Genomic DNA, 17,777 nt, shown 5'->3' on the forward strand with positions numbered 1-17,777 from the left:
TGGGCAATGGAGGAGAAGAATGGACCAGCTTCCCACTCTTGCTTGCTCGCCTTGACTGCAGCTCGATTGTGGGTGTTGGCTGACGGCAGAATGGAGTCTGTCTCTGATGCCCCTCCTGGTCCAGTAGCCTGCCAATACACTGCCTGGGCTAGCGTATGAAGAACAACTGTTTGGGGTGAGGCGGTTGCTGCACCCTGTGCACTTGTAGCCCAGTGCACAGTGGCACTTTCAGGAGAGAAGAAGGAAGAAATTTGGAGAAAACAGCAAAAAGCTACATAAAATTCAATGCAGGTCCTCCATAGCATTTCTGAAAGCCATCGATTGCAAGAGGTGTAAGAAAAAATGTAAAAAAAGAAAACTGATTACATCTGAGTTTTTTTTAAATCTAAAATGCTTGAGCCAGAAATCACAAATAATGTCATAAAAATTACAATTAATATTTTAATATTAATACATAGAAATTAAAAACTAAGGCAGTTAAAGGCCAGAAGCCGCTGTTGGCAATATTAGTGAACAAACTGTGAATGCTCTTGTGCGACATTCTTCTGTTGCTATGTTACCAGAAACGTTAGGCCATTAATTTTAACTCAGTTAATGCCTGTTAAAATAACAGCGTTGTACATCCCAACAATAATGTCGACCATTATGTTTAATTAAATACAAATTCTATTTGGTTCTCCAGCGGATAATTTAATGCATTAAGGGCTGATAATATTTTAATAACTTCTGTAACGTGGCCTGCCTCTTTGCCCTGCCCTCCTCCCCAACCCCAGCTCATATGTGCTGAAGCCTTTGTCCATGCCTTTTATCACCTCCAGATTTTGCTATTCCCAATGCTCTCTGGGCCAGCTCCTATCCTCCCCACTCTATAAATATCATCTCATCGAAAACTCAGTTGCTCTTATCCTATCCCTCATCAGTTTCCACTCTTTCATCACCTTGTTCTCATTGACTTACATTGGCTACTAGTCCCACAAAGCCTTGCTTTTAAAATTCTCATCTTTGAGTTTAAATCCTTGCATGGCCTCTCCCTATCTCTCTGATCTCCTCCAGCCCTACAGGCTCATTCTCTGATTGACACATCTTGCACAACCTCCCCCACTCCCCATTCCGTTTCCTCTGGTCTCCCGTGCATCTCTCCTCCCCCTTTCACCCACCACTGGAGGTCATGCCTTCAGCTGCCTTGGCTCTATGCTCTGGAATTCCCTCCCTGAAGCCCTCTGCCTCTCCCCCACTCTTTCCCCTTTAAAACCCACCTCTTCATCCTTTCTAATATCGCCTTTTTTGGCTAGGTTTTAATTTTGTTCTTACACCTCTCTGAAGCACCTTGGGGTTTCCTCCCTATATTGCTGTTAGTACCCCAGTAGACCACTCCCTGTGGCTTGCCACAGGGAGGTCAAGCGAACATGGGGGAATGATCTTGAAATATCAGCCTTCAATTAACCAACTAACAAGCACCCAGCTTTGCGACATGTACCAGTTGGTGAATCAGTCTGTTATATTGTGGTATCGTGCTTTGATGTGTACTTTATTTAACCTGTGAAACTGGCTGAAATTCTTTGGGATCAGCAATTACATTTTCTATTGCAGTGCCTTTCTGGGACCAAAAGACCTTTTACCCTACAAAGAATATAAAGATAAATTTGGAAAATCGAACAAGCGAAAAGGTTTCAATGAAGGCCTGTGGGAGATCGAAAATAATCCTGGCGTCAAATTTACAGGATATCAGGTAGTGACTATTTTTGGTTGCCCCACTATTTTAATAATGTTCCACTGCACATTAAGCAAATCAAAGTTCATTGGCAGTTTCGTATCAGCAAATTCAGGCAAAGAGCGAGGCTGACAATTCATTATTGACATTTAAATGCCAGTACAACACGGAACTGTGAACATATATACTTCTCAACCTAACTTTTTTATTTAGCCAATATTTGTGAATTAATGGTTACATTTCACACACAATTCATAACTGCACCACATATTAAGAACATAATAACAGAAGAAATAGGAGCAGGAATAGGCCATTCAGCCCTTAGAGCCTGCTTTGCCATTCAATGAAATCTTGTTTAGTTTAGTGATACAGCTCTGAAACAGGCCCTTCGGCCCACCGAGTCTGTGCCGACCACCAACCACCCATTTATACTAATCCTACACTAATCCCATATTCCTACCACAATCCCCACCTGTCCCTATATTTCCCTACCACCTACCTATACTAGGGGCAGTTTATAATGGCCAATTTACCTATCAACCTGCAAGTCTTTGGCATGTGGGAGGAAACCGGAGCACCCGGAGGAAACCCACACAGACACAGGGAGAACTTGCAAACTCCACACAGGCAGTACCCAGAATTGAACCCGGGTCACCGGAGCTGTGAGGCTGCGGTGCTAACCACTGCGCCACTGTGCCGCCCTAATATAACAGACCATGGCTGGTCTATCTCATATCCACCTTCCTGCATTATCCCAATATCCTTTGATTCCCTTACAGCCTCTATCTTGAACAGTTAGTAATTGGAATTAGTTGAGTATTCAAAGTTAAAATTACCGAGCAAAGAAAGCTCTGCAAAAATCACTGCTGACATTCTATGGGAAATATTCCCAAACTACCAATTAGCACTGGCCCAGTTGACATTTTTAAAAGACTTATGTTTCCAGAAGGATGGAGGCCACTGTGAATTATGGGGTATTTAATCATCTGTTCCTTCACTTGCAGTCATAACCTGCAGTCCTATTTTTAACTAGAGGCAGGATTTTCTGTTGGGGGTCGGGACCCCAACGACGGAGCCATTTCCAGGTCCCGACCCCGGTCTGATGAGGGGGAAGTAGTCACAGTCCGCGATTTTCCCCAAGGTCAGTAGCTAATTGGCTGGAGGGCGGGTTTGGCGGCCAATTAGCGGTGGCGGGCGCAGGATGGAGGCGGGACTCTAAGAGCACGGGCCTGATTTAAAGGCATCGTGGCAGCCATTATAGGGGCAGCCATCTTTCATATCATTGGAAGACAGAAGTCAGCAGGTGGAGAGGTAGAGACCCATGATTTACTGATGCAGCCTTGAGGTGATGTTGGAGGTAGTACGTGAAAGGCAATGGGTCTTGTTCCCGGAGGGCGGCAGGAGAAGGCCACCCAGCCAAGCTAAGCAGGCCTGGCTGGAGGTGGCAGGACATGTCATCTGGAGGACCTGGGTGCAGGGCCACAGCAGGTTTAATGACCTTCTTCGTTCTGGCAAGGTGAGTCCCAGATGACAAGCCTTCAGCTCTGCAGTCAGTAGCAGGCACACCATCTGAGCAGCCTGAGGGTGCATGGTGCTCCTGAACATGGGAGAAATGTGTGCCCAGGGTAATCACTGACCCCTCAGCAAGGCCCAGAGTCCTAGCACTGTTGAGAACCTGGCAGCACTGATACATGCAGCTTCTTATTTAAATGAGCTGCTGGCATTGGCAAGAGAAGCCAGCATTGCCTTATCTCTTTCTCTCTCTTTGTCCTTGCAGGAGAAAAAGGCACACATTGCGAGGGAGATGGTGGCACAGGAGGAGGAGTGCGCCAGCTAGCCATACTCCCTCTATGGGGGAGGCGGCAGTGGACATTGCGAGGGTGGCGCCTCATGAAGAAGTGAGTGATGGGAATAACTGGAGGAGAGAGTGAAAAGATATTGGACTCTGTAGATGAAGTGGGTAGAGTGCACTCTTCCCGTCCGACAGCATGCCAAAGACACTGCTGCATTGGGAAGCCTCAGCACTGCAGAGGCATCTGCTGTCACATGGGAGTTCTCATGACCGCCTTCTTATGTCTCCCACAGGGCCAGGTGTGGAGGGGAAGCATGTCAACACTGCTGGAGCACCACTGGGGGCCTCTGATGAGACGGAACCAACAGACCCAACGCCATCACATCGTTCAAGCGCTCCCTCCACCAGCGCAGATACGCTCACATCAGTGGGCCCTCAAGCTGGATGAAAAAGGGTGGCAGCAGGTGAGGAGCACTTCACGAGTGAGCAGGAGGAGGTAACGGAGACAGAGGCAGCTGTAAACAGTCCCCCTCAGAGGATGGAGGACAGACACAGTCATGCTCAGTTGTAGCAGATACAAAGCCTCAGGAGTCACAAGCAAGGTGGCTCTACTTTGACCAGCGGTGTGAGAAGTGTGCCCACATGTCAGAATTCCCTGGGGCAGTGCGGGGTCATGGGCTGAGAATGGAGGAGTCCATTCAGCTCATGTGTGTCACCATGGCTCAGGGCTTTTATTGCATGAGCTCTTCCACAGGAGAGTGGCCAACCTCATGGAGAGCCACATGCAGCAGCACTCAGAGTGCAGGAATAGCACACTGACATGCACAGAATTCATGCCACGCTCTGTAGCATTGACCCAGGTAAATGGCACTTAATAATGCACAGGTACATGAAGTGGATGCCAGTTGCTCTCCAGCGATCCAGAGGGCCATGAAAGGGCTGAGGCAGTCACCAAAGAGGATGAGGGTGCCACCTCTTACTGGCATCATCATCATCGGCCTCCTTGGCCCCTCTGACTGAGGGAACATTTGTGCAGCAGGGCCATGTAACTGAGGCTGCCCCTGCATTGATGTCAGTGCAGCAACCTTTGGAGGTGCCCCCACTGGCACCTCCACGACGAGGACAACCACCACATGCATCTCAGCTACAAGCAAACACATGCGGGCAGGCTGCCTCCACCTCATCCAAGGCCACAAGGGGGAGCACTGTATAGAATTGGCTGAAAGTGAAGGCCACCGCATCAGTCATAGCACTGAATGGGCCACTGGAGTTAATTTCACTTGTGATTGTGCACGTTTTAATTTATGAATAACACTGGAGATGTTGAACCATAATCCCAGACATGTGAGCTTCCAGTTTTAATGCCAAGCCTGGAAAAGAGGGAAGAAGTGCTGAAGGGAAGCAGTGGTCTTTGAACAGGGACACTGAGACTGCTGGGGAGATGTTTACCATGCACTACCGGTAAGTATGGATCTATTGAAGATCGTGTGTTTAATGGATGTGTTCTCACATGCCAGACCATGCAGTCCTGCTGGATGAGTTGCACTCAGATGAAACCTGCCTGGATCAGATGTTCCCTGGTCTTTACGCCATCCTGATGAGAACTTTGACCCCTTAGCTGGCTCCAGCCATCTCCCTGTGCAACATCGGAGCCGTTCTGCTTTGCATCTTCCTCCTCCTCCTCTGATGGACTGTGTCAATTCACCCTCTTCAAGGTCCACACCTCCCTGGAGGTCCATGTTATGGAGAGCAACCCATCATAATGCGCGAGACCCTTGCAGGAGTATACTGCAGAGTGCCAACCAGGCAGCAGAACCACAAGTTCAGAAGACCGATGGCCTGCTTGATGGTTGTCATGAGCAGATGGCTTCAGTTGTAGCACCTCAGTGCTTCCATCTTTGGGTCGTGTATAGGGATGAGTAGCTATCTCTTCCAGGCTCTTCGTGGCTCTTCAAGCCATTCCTTGTCCCCTGGAATCCATCCCTGGAGTTTCTGTAGTGACATGAAGAGCTGCAGCATCATGGACTGCTTAGGGACGAAGGAATCATGGCAGCTGCCAGGATTACGAGCACACACATGTATAAAGTTCCTGTTGTGGTTGTATGCCAGATGAATATTGAGGGAGTTGGAGCCCTTTCTGTTGATGAATCTCACTGGCCACTCACCTGATGACTTGATGGCCACACGGGTGCAATCATGGTGAGCAGTAATGCAAGGTCTGAGGTCTTCTTCAACAAAGGCACAAATCTCAGTTATCATCTGGCTGGATAGGCACAGTCTCCTGCAGCACTGATTCTCCAACATGTCCAGGTAGCTTTTCCTTGGTACACTCGATGCTGTGGGTATCATTCCTCTTCTCTGCCCTCCTCATGCCCAGGGTTCTGCATCTGCTCATGAGGATGTAGATGCTCATCACTACTCATCCCTATCTCCAAGTACCTTAATCCATGTCCAGCTGTTGCCTTGCTTCTGGTCAGCTACATTCAAAATGCTTACTGTACTTGCCCTCTTATGACCCTGCGATCACTGGAGGGTCACGACCCCTCCAGTGACCAAGTGTGCACAGACCACTTGCTCCACTAACTTTGCTCACCAATGGCATCCGTGTGCCAATGAATGAGTGCCGCTCTCAGCCATTCACCCTTTATGGGCTCACCAAATTGAATGGCGTGGCCATGACTGGCTCCCCACTGTGTTGCTGCTTCTTTCTACTTGCACTGTTCCAGGTCCATCATGTAACCCGTGCCTAACCACAAAAATACCAAGCTGGCCCTTGATGAGCTGACAACAACAAAAACGTTCACAAGCTTAATTGGCCATTGAACCAAATCAGGTGGGTTGCCGGGTTACACCTTCCCCACCCCCGTCATCACCAGAGCAGTCACTGACAGTCAGAACGGCGATAACGAATGGGCACAACAGCAGGCGGCATGAAATCATGCACCCACCTCCGTTCCCACCCCATATTGGGGCGAAAATTCTGCCCAGATATTCATCCAGCTATTCATACAGGAGTAGATAGACAATGCGTTAAATATTTTTGATGGGACTTTATTCCACAGATCTACTTCTAGGTGGGGAACCACATTTCTTCAGATCATTAATCTCACTGAGGCTTGCTAATTTTGTATTCCTGTCCTCTTTGTGCTGTGATCATAGTTTAACTTAAATAATCTGCTCACGCCTATATTAACCATGCCTTTCAGCATTTTAAAGACCTGGAACATATCCCCTTTCAATCTTCCTTTTGATCCAGTGAACAAGATCAATTCTATTAGCCTTGCTTCATAACTTAACAAATTATGCCTCCAAATCACCATTCTTGTTCTCCTCTGAACTCTCTTCAATGTGTCAATGTCTATTTGAAAGTACAGTGCTCAAAATTGCACACAGGATTGGGTCCGATATTAACTCTGTGTAAGGGGATGGGTTTAGAATGAGTTAAAATCTTGCTCAAAGTTTCAAATGTGGTCTCATAGCTTACATATATATAGTCTGTTCCAACATGCTATAAAATGCCCTTGCTGTGCATCCCAATACTTGACTAGCTTTGATCTCAACTTTCTGTTGAATAATTTCAGTGAATGGTCAATACCTACATCCAGATCAAAATCCATCTGTCTTTTTTTTCACGCGGGTGCTTTGTACAAATACTTTAGGTCCCTGTCAATCTCTGCACGACTGGCAACAGATTTTTATGGAGACTTGCTTAATTCTTCAAAGAATTCCAGTAGATTTAAAATTATGTCAGCTCTGGCCCAATGGTAGTACTCTCAGAAGACTGTGGGTTCAAGCCTCACTCCAGGGGTTTGAGCATAAAATCCTAGGCTGACATTTCGGTGCAGTAGTGAGGAAGTGCTGCCCCGTCGGAGGTGCCTTCTTTCAGATGAGACGTTAAACTGAGGTCCGGTCTGTGCTCTCTGGCACTCTTTTGAAATAAAGCAGGAGAGTTCTCCCCAGTGTCCTGGTCAATATTTGTCCCTCAACTAACATCACTGATTATTTGCCCATTATCACATTGCTGTTTGTGGGGCTTTGCTGTGTGCAAATTGGCTGCCACGTTTCCCTACAATACAACAATGACTACATTAAAAAGTGCTTCATTGCCTGCAAAGCACTTGGGACTCCTGAGGTGGTAAAAGGCACTATATAAATGCAAGTCTTTTATCTTTTACGCAGGATAGTCCTAATGAAAGCTATGTCATTATATAACATTAATAATATTCAATAAAATACTTCAAAGCATTTTGCCCACTATAAATACATTTTGTAATTCACTGATTCTCATCTTGTGACTCTTTTGAACGTCAGGGTCATATTAGCTGTACTACCGTTCACCAACACCCTCCTCGTAAAATGTCTAATTCCTGAAATACTAACTGCAATCTTGCCTATTTTCTTGCAGATTCTCTGATGTATCCCATCTCATGCATTAACTTAAATGTTTACTGGTGCACCGTGGCTGCAGTATGTGTACCATCTACAAGATGCACTGTAGCAACTCGGCAAGGCTTCTTCGACAGTGCTCCCAAACCTGTAACCTTTGCAACCTAGAAAAACAAGGGCAACAGGCGAATGGGAACACCACCATCTCTAAGTTCCCCTCCAAGCCATGCACCATCCTGGCTTGGAAATATATCGCCGTTCCTTCATCATCACTGGGTCAAAATCTAGGAACTCCCTACCAAACAGCACTGTGGGAGTACCTTCACCACTTAAACTGAAGCAGTTCAAGAAGGCAGTTCACCACCACCTTAAGGGTATTTAGGATGGGGGCAATAAATGCTGGCTTTACCAATGATGCCTATATCCCTTGAATGAATAAACACCACCCCCCCCCCCCCCCAAACCTCCTCCACCAACCCTCCTAATGTGGTCCAGGTATTCTGTTCACATCTGGAGACTGATCATTTGTATAATGGGTGTGAAAGCACTTCAAACACTTATACAGCATTACCTGTGTATGTATATCTGTGTACTGTTAACACCAAGTATTCCAGTTTACTGTTGCTTAACTTACTTTTTGTAATAAGCGAGTCATTATTCAATCTGGTGTTTGTTGCAGTTATTCAAACATGTAATCCCAGTACGCTTTTTTGAAATGATCAGTAAATGGCAGATAATCGTCCTTACTACAACTGTCCTTCCCAGTATTATCTATGAACAGGAATGGACCGAAAACAGACACAGCCTTTTCTATCTGTTACCACTTACACTTCCTATAGTCAAGCCAATTATCTGTCTCATTAATTAACTTGCTACTGTGAGCTTTATCTTGTTAAATGGTCTCCCACATAGAACCAGATTAAATATATCCACATCTCAAAAAAATCTGCCTAGTTTGCTTCAATAAACCAATTCATCAGATTTAAATTTACATTTTCTGCAGGTGATTGTCATACAGCCTGGGAAATCATAGTCAACAAGGGTCAACCAGGTTTTTAAAGTTATCAGGAATGCAGAGTGCTGCATGAACTGCAATAATGATTTTAAATGGCTGCATTTAAAATACAACACAATAAAAATGTGTCACAGTACAAAGTACAATGCTCAAAGTACAAAATACAATACCATACTCTTTCAGAAAAGCTAATAACCCAATTTATCTTTTTGCAACCAAAAGCTCACATTCAGAAGGATGCAGAAACTCAAAAATAAATCACTCCATTTTGGGATCAAATCTCTGAGACTTTATGGTGCCGCCAAATGTTTGCCAAAATCTGTATGGGGAGGTAAATATTCATGAGAACTGGAAAAACCTTACGCATACCTACACCATGAAGGGGTAAAGAGTGGCAGTGAAGGGCACAGGGTCTCAGGTTGTGTGTAGACAGAGGTACAAATAACATTCTGACTCATATCCCAGCATAAGAATCAAAGCTCTGGGAATGACGCGGAAGGCAAGACCAAGGTCTCCGATTATGCAAGAGACAATTGCTGGATATGTTGGGAGCTGGGGTATATGATTTTTTTCAGTAACTATTTTTTTTTACATCTTTTACATGATATATTTTATTTTTAAGGGAAAATCAGGAACCAACATAGTCCTTCAAAAATCTTTTCTGGTGGGGTCCTCGATTTAGTTCTTTGCAAATTAGTGTACTCAAGACCCACTCCAGAGGCTTGTGCACATAATCCAGGCTGACAGTTCAGTGCCAGTGTTGAGGGAGTTCTGCACAGTTGGTGGTGCCATCTTTCAAATGAGATGTTAAAACGAGGTCCAATCTGCCCTCACGGGTGGATGGATATTGGTGTCCTGGCCAATATTTATCCCTCAACTATCATCACTAATAAACAGATTATCTGGTCATTATCTCATTGCTGTGTGCAAATTTGCTGCTGTGTTACATACATTGTAACAGTGACTACTCTTCAAAAGTACTTTACTGTCATGAAGCACTTTGGGATGTCCTGAGGTTGTGAAAGGCACTATATAAATGCAAGTTCTTTCTTTTTTAGCATTTTACTTGGAAAATTACACTGCACTATTTCAGCTCACAGAGCTGGTGAACTGTAGTTTTTTTTTTTGCCATTGAGCTATTTGTGGTACTGTGACCAGACAGGCTTGAGAACAAACCTGAAGTTTTTATCCAAAAGGCAGTTTCATTTGGGTCAGGAAATTGTTACTCCATCATTTTACCCACACAGCTCAGAATTGGTATCTAACCTCCAGTATGTAGACATTTACAGTGCCCTAAGGGATATATGTCTCTTGTATAGAATAAGTTTGAAAGTCCTGCCAGTTAGTATTTTCCTATAGTATGAAGAGTCACTCCATCAATTCCACCACTTCTACCTGTGAATCTCTGGATCAGTTCTGATTAACATTATTTAATGTCACTTGGCGAAATCCTTGTACATTTCCAAAGCATCGATGTTTAGATTTAACAACAACACATGACAACACCTTAGGCAGATTGATATTGACAGCCAGGATTCAATTTTCAGCTACACCATCTGGCAAGTAAGCTGATGGAGTAGATGAGCTGCCATTTATTGGCTCACCTGATTTTCATTCCATGCCGAAAATCTATGCTGTCGTATTCTGGCCACCTCCTGCTAATGAATGATGCTGATTTGCTATGCTTCCATCTCATATGGTGGATGCTTAATGAAGAGAAGGAGATTACATACCTTGTAGGATGATCTCCAGTCTTTGAATGATACCTCAGCACTCTCTCCAGTCCATCCTTCCACATGTGTAATTTCTTTGGTGGGGAGGGAAATCTTATAGGCCAGTTGTTACTCTGTTTCTGTTAGTGTCGGATCAAAATGAATCACCACTAAGGCATCAGTCCTGTGGTTTTACACAACGTGGGAGTAGACCATAATTGCAACATTGTGATAGCACTGAAGAGAACTCTACAAGGTTGTTAATCTGTTGCTTACTACTGTTTACTTCTCCTGCACAAAATATTTACTAGTGTCTACTTTTTCATTAAACTTAACACCCAGTGGGAAATATGGCCATAGTTCCAAAGCTTTCTTATCTTCTGGCTGAGGGCCACAGCCCATCCATGATCTTCCAATTCCAGTAAGTATTATAAAGAGATTTTTTTCTTTGAATTTTTTTAGTGAATAATTTTATTCATTAAGTTTTCTGCAGTCGGCCTGCCAGCAATATTAAATAATATTTTGTCAGTATGTATAATGTTGTGTGTTACATATATTTATTCCAGTAGAATGATACAGGGGCTTAAGGGGGTTATATTAGGACAAGTTGCATAAACTTTACAGTATTTCCCCTGAACATAGAAGATTGAGGGGGAATCTGATTGAGGTGTTTAAACTGTTAAAAGGATTTGATAGGTTAGATACTGGGAAACTATTATCTCTGGCGGAGGAATCAAGAACAAGAAGACATAATCTTAAAATTGGAGCTAGACCATTAGGAGTGAAATGAGGAAGCAACTTCTCACACAAATGGAAGTAGGAATCTGAAACTCCCTTCTCTAAAAGGCTGTTATTGCAGGACAGTTGGAGCTTTCAAGAGGAGATTACTAGATTTCACTTGGGTAAGTGTATCAAGGTCTATGGATCAAAGTGGGGGTTAAATGGAGTTGAGGTGCAGATCACTCACGATCTAATTAAATAGCAGAGCACAGTCGAGGGGCTGAATGGCCTATTCCTGTTCTTATGTATGAGTCAATCTCCCATGGTATTGTACAAGGGGAGACAAGGCCTAGAGTTAGAGGGTGATGGATAATTGAACTAAAACACATATGCAATTCAATCGCCATCTTCTCTGCTAATATTAAATACTTTGATTTTGTAGTATTTATTGCTAAATAGCTAAGCATGTGGCAGTTTAGGAAGCAGTGAATATAATAGATTGGATAATAGATTAGGAGTTTCTCTTCAGTATAAACTGAGAGGCTAGGAGATGCAAAACTAAAGTATCACAGCACCATGCACCATCACTGAAGGGGAGGGTGTAATTACAACATGACAAGTTTACATAGACAGTTTCCATTCTAAATACAGACATAGGAATTTATAATGGCAAATATGTTGACGTGAAGTGCATGCAGATGCAAGATATTTTAAAAGAACTTCATTTTTTGATGCTTGAAGTAAGTACATTTTTGGTGTACAAGCCACTGCAAAGCTTCCATTGCAGAAATTTCTGAAGTTGATGCTTTAACCAAGATCAGCTAATGGAACTATTCTTTCATGTCTCCACATTTAGCTTTTTGGAGTTATATGAAGACACTTTTATCATTTTGGAGGAGAGCAAAGTTGGTTAGGACATCACGGAGAAGCCTAGTGAAAGGGAGCACACCACATTTCAAAAGATCTATCATGCATTCTCCACCATTCTACCCATGCTAATGACCTGTGTCTTGAATTCACCCCAGGGCAAGATAATCCACAGGGGGTTATTGTAGGGTCTTTAAGGGTCAGAGTTGTTACCAGCTACATTTGTGCATGGTAACCCATGTCTCTCAGGAGCCAAACTTGCAGTCTTTCTGTCTCCTTGAACAGTTTAGGAACCCTCAGCAGGAAGTTGGCTGTGGTCATCACTTTCATTTCCACTGAAAATGCATTCTAGATATTCCTACACGGTTGCAGAAGTTACAGAAACTGGCACAGGTCGGGAATTGAATCATGGTTGAGGCACAGTATTCTTGTACATTATCCCTTACAGAGGACCAGTAGGTGGCACATCTATAGTTTTCATATTACAGAGTCAAGAATGGTTCCTGAAAGATTGTTTCCTATGTTCTTGAACATAATCACCTGTTTTTCCTGCCCCTTCTGTCCAGCAGAGACTTGGTGCTGCTCTGATCACCAAAAGACTTGTCCTTGATTAGTTTCATAAGCTCTTGAACTCCACCTGCTCTCTCTCTCTCTGGTGCTTTGACCTCAGCTTTAGTTGTTGTAAATTGGGATAGTGTGTGAATTAAGTAAATCTGGATAAATTTGCCCATTTTTTTATTAACAGTGGCTTAATAAGTAAAAGAAAATTAACCCTGGATCACTGCACAAATTTTTGTTAGACTGGTTTACTTCAAGAAACAGTATTAGGAGCTTTGGCTATAGTTAACACCCACTTCATTAATGCTAACTAGCTACTGCATTTTGACGAAAAGGAATGGGTGTCCACCAGCCAGTCAAGGTGGAGCTGGCAGGTAGTGCAGGAGTCCCCTGAGTGGTTCTTGCTGTTCAACCAGTATTCAGTTCTGAATACTGGTGAGACTGATGGTACCTCTGGGGGGTGTAGCCAGAGTCAAGTCCATAGCACCACGGCTGGCTCAGCTGTGCAGAGGGGCAGGAGGAAGATTGGGAAAGCAATTGTGATAGGGGATTTGATAGGGGAACAGACAGATGTTTCTACGGCCGCAGACGTGAATCCAGATGGTATGTTGCCTCCCTGATGCCAGGGTCAAGGATGTCAGTGATTGCAGAGCACTCTGAGTGATGAGGGTAAACAGCCAGCAGTCCTGGTTCGCATCAGTACCAACAACAACATGAGGTCCTGCAAGCAGGTTTTAGGGAGCTAGGAAAGAAACTAGCAAGCAAGACCTCAAAGGTAGTAATGTCTGTGCCACACATTGATGAGTATAGAAATATGAGGATAGATAAGATGAATGTGTGCCCAGTGCAGGAAGGAGGGCTTTAGATTCCTGAGACATTGTAACTGGTTCTCGGGCAGATGGGACCTGTGCAGGCAAGATGGATTGCACCTGAATAGAGCAGAGACCAGTGTCCCTGCGGGGTAGCTTGCTGGTGCTATTGGGGAGGGTTTAAACTAACTTGGCGGGGGTGGGAACCAGGAGGTAGCTTTAGCAAAGGTAGACAAAGAACTGGGAGAAAGATAGCAATAGAGTAGGAAATGGTCAGATATTAGGGGGGGTCAGAGAAAGAGGAAATGCAATAAAGCCTAAATTAGGTTCAGTGCATGTAGGTGAACACACGGAATGTGGTAAATAATGTTCATCAGCTGCAGCTACAGGTAGCCTCGTGGAAATATGATGTTGTGATGATAACAGAGACTTGGCTCAAAACAGGGCAGGCCTGTGTACTAAATATTCCTGGATGCAAGGTGTTTAGGGAAGGAAAGAAAGGAGGAGGGGTGGCAGTATTCATTAAGGATAATATTACAGTGTTGGAGACAGAGGATGTCCTGGAGGGTCAAGGACAGAATCTGTTTGGTTAGAGCTAAGAAACAATTGAGGTACCGTTATACTACTGGATGTATTCTATAGGTGATGAATTATTGGGAAAGTTATAGAGGAATAAATTTCCAAGGAAATTACAGAGAGATACATAAACTATAGAGCAGTTTTAATGAGGGACTTTAATTATCCTAATCTAGACTGGGATAGTAACAGTGTAAAGGGCAGAGCTGGAGAAGAGTTTCTGAAGTGTGTTGAGAATTTTCTAGATCGGTATGTTGCCAGTCCAACAAGGAAGGAGGCATTGCTGGATCTGGTTCTGGGGAATGAGGTGGGACATGTGGGTCAAGTGTCAGTAGGGGAACATTTAGGGAACAATGATCATAATATCATAATGTTTGGGTTAGCTTTGGAAAAGAACAAAGAGCAATCCAGAGCAAAAACAAGTAATTGGGGGAGGGCCAATTTCAATGGAGCGAGAATGGATCTAGCCCAGGTAAATTGGAATCAAAGATTGACCGGCAGAACTGTAACAGGCAGAACTGTTACTTCTTAAAGGGCTGCCTTTAAAAAGGAGATAGTTCAGATACAGTCACATAAGCCACATAATAGTCTTGTCAGCAAAATTGACGTCCACGGAATAAAAAGAACTGTGACAGCATGGATACAAAGTTGGCTGAATGACAGTAATGCTGAACAGTCATTTTTCAGACTGGTGGACGGTATATAGTGGGGTTCCCCTGGGCTTCAGTATTAGGCCCAGTGCTTTTCTTGATCTATACTAATTACCTACACTTGTGTGTGCAGGGCACAATTTCAAAACTTACACAATTACAAAAACTTCTTTGTGCGTGGGAAATCATGCCTCACGAATTTGATTGAGTTTTTTAGGGAGGTGACCAAGAGGATTGACGAGGGCAGGGTGCTGGACGTTGTCTACATGGACTTTAGCAAGGCCTTTGACAGGTCCCGCATGGTAGGCTGGTCCGGAAGGTTCGAACACATGGGATCCAGGGTGAGCTAGCCAATTGGATACAAAATTGGCTTGGTGATAGGAGGCAGAGGGTGGTAGTGGAGGGTTGTTTTTCAGATTGGAAGCCAGTGACCAGTAGTGTGCTGCAGGTGCTGGGCCCTCTGTTGTTTGTCATATATATTAATGACTTGGATGTGAATGTAGGGGGCATGATTAGTAAGTTTGCAGATGACACCAAAATTGGTGGTATAGTAGACAGTGAAGAAGGTTGTCTAAGGTTACAACAGGATATAGATCAACTGGGAAAGTGGGTAAGGGATTGGCAAATGGAATTTAATGCAGACAAGTGTGAAGTGATGCATTTTGGGAAGTTAAACCAGGGCAGGACATATACAGTGAATGGCAGGGCCCTGGGGAGTGTTGTTGAGCAGAGAGACCTTGGGGTGCAAGTACATGGTTCCCTGAAAGTGGCAACACAGGTAGACAGGGTGGTGAAGAAGGCGTATGGCATGCTTGCTTTCATCGGCCGAGGCATTGAGTACAAGAGTTGGGACGTCATGTTACAGTTGTACATAACGTTGGTTAGGCCGGACTTGGAGTACTGTGTGCAGTTCTGGTCGCTGCACTACAGGAAAGATGTGATTAAGCTAGAGTGGGTGCAGAAAAGATCCACCAGGATGTTGCCTGGTTTGGAGGGCTTGAGTTATAAAGAGAGATTGGATAAGCTGGGTCTGTTTTCCCTGGAATGAAGGAGGCTGAGAGGGGACATGATGGAGGTATATAAAATTATGAGAGGCATAGATAGGGTAGATAGCCAGAGTCTGTTTCCCATGGTAGGGGTGACTAAAACTAGAGGGCATAGATTTAAGGTGAGAGGGAGGAGGTTTAAAGGGGATCAAAGGGGTAAATTTTTCACACAAAGAATAGTGGGTATCTGGAATGAGCTGCCTGAGGAGGTGGTGGAAGCAGGAACAGTAGCGGCATTTAAGAGGCATCTGGACAGGTACTTGAATGAGAAAGGCATAGAGGGATATGGAATTAATGCAGGCAGGTGGGATTAGTATAGACGGGCATTATGGTCGGCATGGACGCGGTGGGCTGAAGGGCCTGTTTCTATGCTGTACGACTCTATGACTCAAAACTTGTAAGTATTGTGAACTGTGAGGAAGATAGTGATAGACTTCAGAAGGACATAGATAGGCTGGTGGAATGGGTGGACACATGGCAGATTAAATATAATGCAGAGAAGTGTGAAGTGATACATTTTGGTAGGAAGAATGAGGAAAGGCAATATAAAATAAAGATACAATTCTAAAAGGGGTGCAGGAGCAAAGAGACCTGAGGGTATATGTGCACAAATCGTTGAAGGTGACAGGGCAAGTTGAGAAAGCAGTTAATAAGGCATACGGGATCCTGGGCTTTGTAACTACAGGCATAGAGTAAAAATGCAAAGAAGTTATAGAGAACCTCTATAAAACACTGGTTTGGCCTCAACTAGAGTATTGTGTCCAATCTGGGCACTGAACCTTAGGAAGGATCTGATAGCATTGGAAAAGGTGCAGAAAAGATTTACGAAAATGGTTCCCAGGATGAGAGACTTCAGTTCAGTTCAGTGGATAGATTGGTGAAGCTGGGACTGTTCTCCTTAGAGAAGCAAAGGTTGAGAGAGGATTTGCAGAGGTTTTCAAAATCATGAGGAATCTGGACAGAGTAGGTGGGGAGAAACTGTTCCCATTGGCAGAAGGGGGAGAATCAGAGGACACCGATTTAAGATGATTGTCAAAATAACCAATGGTGACATGAGGAAAATCCTTTTTATGCAGTGAGTGGTTAGGATCCGGAATGCACTGCCTGAGAATGTGGTGGAGGCAAATTCGGTCGCGGCTTTCAAAAGGAAATTGGGTAATTACCTGAATGGCAAAGATTTGCAGGGCTACAGGGAAAAGGCGGATGAATGGGACCAGCTGAGTTGCTGTCAGCAGAGAGCTGGCATGGACATGATGTGCTGAATGGCCTCCTTCTGCACTGTAACCATTCTATGATTCCATGTATTGTGTTTACAAGCAGTCACATTGCTTCCCCTGCCCCTCCGCTCCCCCTCCCTCACTCTCTCCTCCCCTCCTTCTCTCCTCTCCTCTCCTCATCCACAAGAGAAGCCTTGGAAATCTCAGAGCAATATAAAGGAGTATAGATCCCTTATCCCAATTTTTCACCCAATTTCTTGTGCTTCACACCTGGTGGACGGAGGATTCTCAGCTGCTAATCCCAGTAAAATCGACCCTATGGATTTAACAGTTTTGCTGGTATTAAAACTAAATTGGAATCTGATAGGTGGGAATAGTTTGAAATATCAGGTAATATGAGGTACTTATGCATCCAAATTCACCCCCTTTCCAACAACTGTCTACATTTACTGACATTAATTTGCTAATTGACCATAAAAAATTAAACCAATATCATAATATACTGAGCAACATTAGCTACACAAAGAATACTTCATGCCTCAGAGTGAAATGTACTTCTTGCTTCACTGATGGTCTGAGCATTTTCACTGGTATCTGCATAAGGGAGTAATTTTAATGTTACTCACCCAGCAGGAATGGGATGGGCTCAAGTCGGACATTTGTTTATACAGTTCATTGACTTCATTGGAACATAAAATTGGGTAAGGTGGAAACAGAT

General features: G+C 44.1%; 1 protein-coding gene across 1 annotated transcript in view; it reads left to right on the forward strand.

The window, feature by feature from the left end:
- LOC137352322 (hepatoma-derived growth factor-related protein 3-like) overlaps window positions 1-17,777 on the forward strand; it is a 117,536-nt gene that overhangs the window by 74,060 nt on the left and 25,699 nt on the right. Inside the window, exon 3 of the mRNA XM_068017613.1 lies at window positions 1,591-1,729. Within this exon, the coding sequence (XP_067873714.1) occupies window positions 1,591-1,729 (139 nt within the window). The remainder of the gene's footprint in view (window positions 1-1,590; window positions 1,730-17,777) is intronic.

The sequence above is a fragment of the Heterodontus francisci genome, chromosome 38, assembly GCF_036365525.1.
Source record: "Heterodontus francisci isolate sHetFra1 chromosome 38, sHetFra1.hap1, whole genome shotgun sequence".
NCBI classification, from domain to species: domain Eukaryota; kingdom Metazoa; phylum Chordata; class Chondrichthyes; order Heterodontiformes; family Heterodontidae; genus Heterodontus; species Heterodontus francisci.